General features: G+C 41.6%; 2 protein-coding genes and 1 pseudogene across 6 annotated transcripts; 2 read left to right on the top strand and 1 right to left on the bottom strand.

Moving 5' to 3' along the window:
* Positions 1 to 333: 333 nt before the first annotated feature.
* LOC105555849 (histone deacetylase complex subunit SAP130) lies at positions 334 to 1,800 on the top strand. The gene is made up of 3 exons (XM_012002894.1): positions 334 to 1,059; positions 1,141 to 1,334; positions 1,419 to 1,800. Exons 1-3 carry the CDS (start codon positions 672 to 674, stop codon positions 1,665 to 1,667), a joined length of 831 nt encoding a protein of 276 aa, XP_011858284.1. The 5' UTR covers positions 334 to 671; the 3' UTR covers positions 1,668 to 1,800.
* An 82-nt stretch (positions 1,801 to 1,882) lies between these two features.
* LOC105555847 (dynein assembly factor 3, axonemal homolog) lies at positions 1,883 to 4,892 on the top strand. Of its 5 annotated transcripts, none has more exons than XM_012002890.1 (7): positions 1,883 to 2,444; positions 2,525 to 2,714; positions 2,896 to 3,066; positions 3,304 to 3,483; positions 3,545 to 3,779; positions 3,841 to 4,150; positions 4,314 to 4,892. In XM_012002890.1, exons 1-6 carry the CDS (start codon positions 2,201 to 2,203, stop codon positions 4,138 to 4,140), a joined length of 1,320 nt encoding a protein of 439 aa, XP_011858280.1. In that variant the 5' UTR covers positions 1,883 to 2,200; the 3' UTR covers positions 4,141 to 4,150; positions 4,314 to 4,892. The 5 variants fall into 5 exon arrangements, with proteins under 5 accessions (XP_011858280.1, XP_011858281.1, XP_011858282.1 ...); XM_012002891.1 differs by lacking the exon at positions 4,314 to 4,892 and having other exon boundaries at positions 1,883 to 2,131; positions 2,283 to 2,444; positions 3,841 to 4,269; XM_012002892.1 differs by lacking the exon at positions 4,314 to 4,892 and having other exon boundaries at positions 1,883 to 2,131; positions 2,295 to 2,444; positions 3,841 to 4,269.
* On the bottom strand, positions 4,420 to 7,344 carry LOC105555850 (annotated as a pseudogene).
* Positions 7,345 to 7,572: the final 228 nt, after the last annotated feature.

Raw genomic sequence — 7,572 nt, forward strand, 5'->3', positions numbered from 1 at the left:
ATTTTCAGTGTATTTGTTTCTCCGGTCCCCTTCTATATGTCATGACGGGAGGATCTTAGCAATGTCCCTTTGTTCTGTTCCAACTATTTAGTCTCTTGGTGACATGACACGTGCGAAGGCGTATATTTCTATGTGCGATGACGATTAGCCTAATTTTATATTTTCCTGTAAGTTCTTCCTTTATAATTTATTATTTTATATTATGACTGAGAAATTTACTCGTAGTTCTTTTTATAATTTATTACCGCTTTATATTTTATAATTTATAGTTTTACAAGTTATTACCGTTTTATATTTTGACTAAGTAATTGATTTGTAGATGCTTCGTTGTCACAAGCAATAGGATCCACTTGAAAAGGACCAGTATTACTGGCCGAAACGTCGTGGTAAAATTTAAAATAAAACTGCCAGCCTTGGTCGATCTAACCCTTTAGTATTTTGTTTTAATTACTGGCGATACAACAATTCTAAATTTGGTTTTCTGTAGTATATTCCTTTAGTATGTTACCATAATTAATTGCTCTATCATATATTAAGATAAGTTTTTGTTAATTGTTCTTGTTAATGAAGATCCATTATAGAATTTCAATTTCACAGGGGAGTCACAATTTCTTGCAGGTGCAGCTAAAAATTTAGTTCCTGTATTAGCAGCTTTGCCATCAAGTAGATCAATGTCCAGTCCGCCATGTTCGCCGAAAGGAGATCAGGATGGTGGTGGATGCCAAAGCTCTGGGTCCACGACCGTATCCGCCACGTCTTCGCCAGGTCTTGACGAGGAACTTGAGCAATCTAGGATTACTATTAATCCCACCATAGAAATGTCACCGAGGAAAAAGCCTCGCAAGCAACAGTTTGCGGGTGTAGAATTAACTGAGCCTAGATGTACGGAGGAAGAGATGCAATTTATCACGGAGGAAAAATTGAAGAAGGATATTAAAGAGGAATCAAAAGAGAAGTTGTCCGACAAGAGGCAACTCTCCAATGTACAAAGTGATATTAAGTCGTCTACTCAGCAAACGGAACTCACAATACGGACACGGCCTGTACCAAGTTTATTAGGTGCGTTTAGTTCTGTTACATTAGGTTGTATTTTCTATACGATTGAGTTTAATTATATTCTAATCACAAATTTGTTTTTAGGCTCTTCTTGGAAAAATAAATGGACAGTTAGATTACACCATTATAGAAGGCCAAGTGATGTTCGACCTCGTGAGGAGAGAAGACCAACAGTTGCCGAATTGGCGCAACAGAAACACGTGTTACAGAAACTGAACGGGTGGAAAATCTATCATCTCACTACGCAAATGGAAGATATTGCGACCCTTGAAAAACAGGTATGCCAACTGTCGTCCAGCTTTTCTTCCAATTTATTTTATGCTCGGTAACATAAATCACATTTGTACGAAATATGTTTGTAGGTTCACGAAAAATTAAAAACGACGCTCATGCTATTGGAATCGCAGCAAACTGTAAAAAGTAAGCACAGTGACGGGCTCGAGCGTGTAAATGAACTGATCAAGGGCAACATGCAGCGCAGTAGTCTAATCAGCGAAGGCATGAACGAAGCACGTACACAGCTCGTCGCTATATTTCAACATAAAGGCCCTATTACTGATCTTTTGCAACGCTGTGGTAATAAACGGGCACAGAAAAAGAGGGACAAATGAGCTGTCGTGCTGAATAAATACGTAGAACCTTTATAAACGAACTTTGTTGGAAGGAAGTTCAAAAGGGAACTATTTTTATCTGTGTCACAGATTCTATACATAGGAATAAATAAATGGTTTTATAAGTCTAAAAGACATGACTATGTCACTATATATAATATGTTTATAATTTTATTATATATAAATCTATAATGTTTTTATTTTAATATAATACTTCTTACTCCTCTAGCCAAATGTCTTTCTTCATTCATTTAATTTCTGCCTCCAATTAATTTATGCGTGTATCTCTGTTTAGAACAGAAGGGAGACTTTACGGAAAGAAGTTTAGAATACATATTTGTTACACAACAAAATAGAATTCAAGAACACATTCTCTTCGCATGTACTTATATATTTATGCAGTTGTCATGGAAATAACAGATGTTGAAGCATGCTTGGTAACAGTGATAGAAATCCTGATAATTGTACGTACATAGACGATTCTATGGAAGTATTTCGTATATTTCGTTAAGTTCAGCAAATCTCGGAACAATATGTGGTGGGGATGTAGTCAACCGCTAGATTTACAAACTGAAGTGACACAAACAGAAGACCGTGTTTCAAGCGTTCTTGAAGTATTGATTGTAGGTTCTGGCGACGCGCGGCACATTGTGAAGACGCTAGCTTCATCTTACACACATCCTGATCAAATTATCACGTATCACGTTATCGAACCGACTTTGGAGCAAGTTGCCAGATCGATACTTTTATTGAGCGTTTGCTTAGAAAAAGATTTAGGTACGTACCTGCGGATATTAATATCAAATCTGTACTGGAAGTCAAAGGGGTTAACACACTCTCTGATTGATATACTGAAGGACTGCAGGAGACGACGCGGTATTACTTGGAGATTTTAGGGAACACCCTTTTGAGACCGGCTACGGCTAAATACTTGGCAAAATGCGCCAAACAACTGATCGATATTCCGACTCGGACCGTCGACTGTCCATGGTTATCGTTAGAAAAATTTAAGCACAAGGATAGAGATAATTTGGAATCCATTTTTAAGTAAGTTAATTGAGGATACACCATAGGAAAGTGATGACTTTGAACAGTGATGGATTTTGGTATTCCGAGATGCAAAACTTCATTTGACGAGATCCTACCGTGCAAAGCTTCAGTAGATATCACTGGTTTCTTAATGTTTTTGCGAGCTCCTGTGTATTTCCGTACTAACTTGTGTTATAAGATTCTGGACGCGTGCTACATGCGAGGGAGTTCCCATCGTGAATTATTGGGATCGCAGAGTCAGGAAGTTGTTAAAAACCAGATATGACTACAGAGAAGGCATTTTTGACTGGGATTATTATATGATCTTAAAGCCCCGATGTACGACTAGTCTTACTATACAAGAATATAGGTACGTTTGTCTGTAATAAGCGTACAATTAAAGCAAATTTTGCAATCGAAACGACGAGCTATTCACTGAGAGAAAAGTCTTTGAAAATTTATTTGTGGCATATAATGTTTATTTCAGTGAAACAAACGTTATATGCCACAAATAAATTTTCAGAGACTGTTTTCTCAGTGTACTACTTGAGGTGAAATGATTATTTCAATCGGCTGCAACAGTACAGTGTGTTATTATAATTGTCAGATTTTGGAGAAATAATGGAGTGGCTTTTACATGGCTCGAAGGTGAAGCAGTCAGAAGCAATCCGACTCTGTTGAATAATATCATTCAATGTGGGCCTGGCTTTCTACATTACGCATACTTGGGAGACATCGTGAACGGTCCTTTCTTCACTTGGGCCGCTGTTGAGAAAGACGGCGACAAGTAATAAAATATATTCTCGTTTCTTCATAGTTAAAGATTCCTAAATTCGTATATATTAAAGGCTTAGGGCAACCGATATTGCCGAACGTGAGACAATGCGTGCGATTCACGAAATAAGAGCGAAAGAGCCGCTGTGCGAGGATTACGTAGGTGCTCACAGGGACGCTTCAATCTTAAATGGCATTATAGTGAGCGAAATGCCGGATATTGAAATGGAAAACGAATCGTGGACAAGCACCGAAGAGAAATCTAAACGGGATAAAAGGATTTCTTGGGTGGAAGTACCAAATCACAAAGTACGTTTTGTATTCCGCTACGAGCCAGTCAACATTTTGTGTATAACAGTTTCATTTTTAGATAATCTTTCATCCTGCAACGTCGCTGGAGTCTCTCAAGTCTAAGTGTGAATACGTGAATAGATTCCATCTGATTTGGGTGGCGCACAATATGACAAAACAATTAGCAAATTTGGCACCGCTGGCATCTACTGGTGCTCCGGTGATTGTGGAGTTGCGTAAAAATATGGCAGAATTTCGCAACGAAGCTTTGAAGAACTTTACCAAAGAATTGAAAGAGATCGCGCAGAAGTGTGGTCTCCGTTCGCTCTACGACTTCGATTCTAATAAACATATTTTTGCTCGGTTCTGCAAGGATTAAGTTATTAAATGTATGTCTAAGTAATTCAATATATCTTAAAAGTTTCATCTTAATTATAAATACACATCGCACATGTGCAATTAAACTAAAATATGAGGTTTAATCGATAAAGTCAAAGTTATATAAAGTATATTATATAAAGTATTATATAAAAAATAAAATGCCCGTTTCAGTTTCTTAGTTGCAAGACACCGTAATGACCGAACATAATAACAACTCGAAGGTCAAAAAGTTTTAAAACAAAGGAAAATGTAAGGATTGTACGAATAAACGTAAACGTTTCGATCTGACGATTTAATTTTATCAGTTAATCTAGCGCTGTACACGTACAAATTTCTACATTTCCAAATCCTCGAATAACGAAATGTCTAAATAGTTTCTTAGAGTTTAACATCTTTAGATCATCGGAATCCCTGGGTCTGTCGTCATTTTGAGCGCAGAAAGTGTAACAATACAAATAACAGCGTGTTAGCGCGCCCGGACCTGTGATAATGTCGTCAGCTCGTGAATTATATACCAAAGATAAGATACGTTAACGCTTCTATTTTTAAAAAATATTTATTTTATGAATAGTTCACACGTACTCGTCCATGATGTTCACATTTTACTCGTGTTTCCAGATTCGTTTTTAAGTAACTTTTGTGTCAGTAGATCTCACACTTTTCTATTTTATTAATTTGTACTGAGAATGATTAATTTTCAGATGTGTCCGTCTAATTTATCATCTTATATGAACGAACGTATATGAAATAGGTAAGAAACAAATCGAAGATATCCTTTCTCATTGCTTTAATCGTGTGTACATATAATTTACATAGTTCGCGTATATTATAAATATATAATATACAAAAAAATAAATAAATAAATATATAAATATATAATATACAATGGGACTAAGAGAGCACTCGCGCATCGTCGCGGATAAAGCCGCGGCCTGACGACGCAGAACACGGCGATCAGAGACGTCGCGAGATAACGCCGTTATCAGCACGCGGAGTGGATTCGTACGAAATACCCGTTCGCCGCTAGGACCTGGCAGTGTGCTCTTATATACGTAAACGCCCCGTTCGTCTCGCTCCACACAACATGTTGATTTTTTTATCTTGTTATTTAATAAACAGCCTTTTGATTTACAAGAACACGAATGCCCCGCTCTCTCTCTCTCTCTCTCTCTCTCGCTCTTTCTCGAGAATGCGACAGACTTTTCCGCCGAGATGCTCGGCACAAGTGCAGTATCCGTATTTAACTATAAACAGTATAAACAGTAAATAAACAGTATCCGTATTTAAATATCTATCGAGCCACGTTACTTATCCTACGACGCCCGCGGTGTGATTCAACAACGCTAAGGAGACTTAGATTGGTGAGATTTTATTTTAGCTTGTGGATCTACATACTAAGTATGTAGTTTTCGGCTCGTTGCTGAGCACCCCCATCATCAATCCGCCGCAGAGCGCGATTCTCGGCATGCAGGGCGTCTTCGACAGACCGATCGCCGTTAAGGGAGAGGTAACTTTCGTCGAAATTCGGCCAATGATGTACGTGGCTCTTACGTACGATCTTCGGCTGATCAACGGACCCGAGGCTGTCATGTTCCTAAGGAAGATCAAAGACGCCGTGGAGGATCCTCGAGTTATCTTGGCTGGCCTTTAATAACTTGGGATACGTTTCATTTAGATTGTGGATCTACATACTTGAAGTATGTAAGCACACACACGCTAAATAAAATCTCACCAATCTAAGTCTCCTTAGCGTTGTTGAATCACACCGCGGGCGTCGTAGGATAAGTAACGTGGCTCGATAGATATTTAAATACGGATACTGTTTATTTACTGTTTATACTGTTTATAGTTAAATACGGATACTGCACTTGTGCCGAGCATCTCGGCGGGAAAGTCTGTCGCATTCAAGGGAGAGGTAACTTTGAAGACGCCCTGCATGCCGAGAATCGCGCTTTGCGGCGGATTGATGATGGGGGTGCTCAGCAACGAGCCGAAAACTACATACTCGGGTCCGTTGATCAGCCGAAGATCGTACGTAAGAGCCACGTACATCATTGGCCGAATAACAACCTGGGGAATTCAGACGTTCGTTAAGCGACGCAATCGCTAGGTTGTCATGTTCCTGAGGAAGATCAAAGACGCCGTGGAGGATCCTCGAGTTATCTTGGCTGGCCTTTAATAACTTGGGATACGTTTCATTTAGCTTGTGGTGATGGGGGTGCTCAGCAACGAGCCGAAAACGCCGCCGTTGCTTATCGTGAAGGTGCCGCCGTCCATGTCCTCGACGGTGATCTTCCCTTTCCTGGCCTTCTCGCCCATGGCGGCCAGCGCGATCTCGATCTCGGCGAAGTTCTTGTTCTCCACCCTGCGAAGAACCGACTCGACGAGCCCCTTCGGCGTCGCGACCGCCACGCTAATGTCTACGTAATCTCTGTATACGATGTCGGTGCTGTCTATCATGGCGTTCACCACGGGCTGGTCTTTCAGAGCGTAGGCACTGGCCGCGACGAAATGGCTCATGAACCCAAGTTTGATACCGTACTTTTTCGTGAACGAGTCCTGGTGCGTCTTTCGGAATTCCATAATGCGACTGCAAATTCATAATAAACGTGAAATGAAAGGCAGAAGAATACGAAGCCGGTATTCAGGTACCACTTTCTCGCTAATAAGCGAGACGATCCCTCAAGTTACCTCATATCAATTTCATTAAACGTAGTCAGCATAGTGCTCGTGTTCAGCGCATCCTTCAAACGTTCCGCGATACGCCGTCGCATCCTATTTGTCTTCACTCGCTGTTCTGTCCTGGTGCCGATTATCTCGCGTGCGTAATCGGTAGGAGGTAGCTGAACCTTCGCGCCTTCCAGCGACTGAAAGCGATGCCGTTCTCGCATAAATGCTCGCGAGTCACGTGACGCAACGGCGTCATGGGCCTTATTTACCTGAGCGTGTTTGAGCGCCGCGCCCGCGGCGAAGGAGTCGCGGCCCGCCGCAGCTGCTCCGGCGCCGGCGAAACCCGCTGCCGCGGCACCGTCGCCACCACCGAGCGCGGCGGCTCCGCCGCCGAGACCCGCGCCGGCGCGTCTATGCCGGTCGCGCCGATGTCGATGCTGCACAGCTTCTGTTCCGGCTTCACCGTGTCGCCGTCCTTAACGAAGAGCTCCTTTCCGACGCCGGACCCGGGCGACGATACGGGAACCGAAGTCTACAGGCAAATTCTCCTCGTAACAATCGCGATTACACCCCTCTCGCTTTACGACCAAGGAGGAAGCGGGGAAACGCCCACGTGATCACGTACACTAGGGGCGCGTTCCGTTTCACGCATGATACGCATGATACATCATTTATCTTTCTTTAACATTTGCCGAATAACAAGGGGTGCGTTCCGTTTCACGCATGATACGCGTGATGCATCGTTTATCCTTCTTTAACA

The sequence above is a fragment of the Vollenhovia emeryi genome, unplaced genomic scaffold (genome assembly GCF_000949405.1).
Source record: "Vollenhovia emeryi isolate VEMERY1.0 unplaced genomic scaffold, V.emery_V1.0 DF940644.1, whole genome shotgun sequence".
NCBI lineage: Eukaryota > Metazoa > Arthropoda > Insecta > Hymenoptera > Formicidae > Vollenhovia > Vollenhovia emeryi.

Excerpts from the sequence above, each read along its gene's own strand:
- LOC105555847 (XM_012002890.1), top strand. The coding sequence starts at position 2,201 with ATGTGGTGGGGATGTAGTCAACCGCTAGATTTACAAACTGAAGTGACA. Across the intron at positions 2,445-2,524 it reads TTGCTTAGAAAAAGATTTAG|GACTGCAGGAGACGACGCGG; the intron begins GTACGTACCTGC and ends GATATACTGAAG. Across the intron at positions 3,484-3,544 it reads GTTGAGAAAGACGGCGACAA|GCTTAGGGCAACCGATATTG; the intron begins GTAATAAAATAT and ends TATATATTAAAG.
- LOC105555849 (XM_012002894.1), top strand. The coding sequence starts at position 672 with ATGTCCAGTCCGCCATGTTCGCCGAAAGGAGATCAGGATGGTGGTGGA. Across the intron at positions 1,060-1,140 it reads GCCTGTACCAAGTTTATTAG|GCTCTTCTTGGAAAAATAAA; the intron begins GTGCGTTTAGTT and ends ATTTGTTTTTAG. Across the intron at positions 1,335-1,418 it reads TTGCGACCCTTGAAAAACAG|GTTCACGAAAAATTAAAAAC; the intron begins GTATGCCAACTG and ends ATATGTTTGTAG.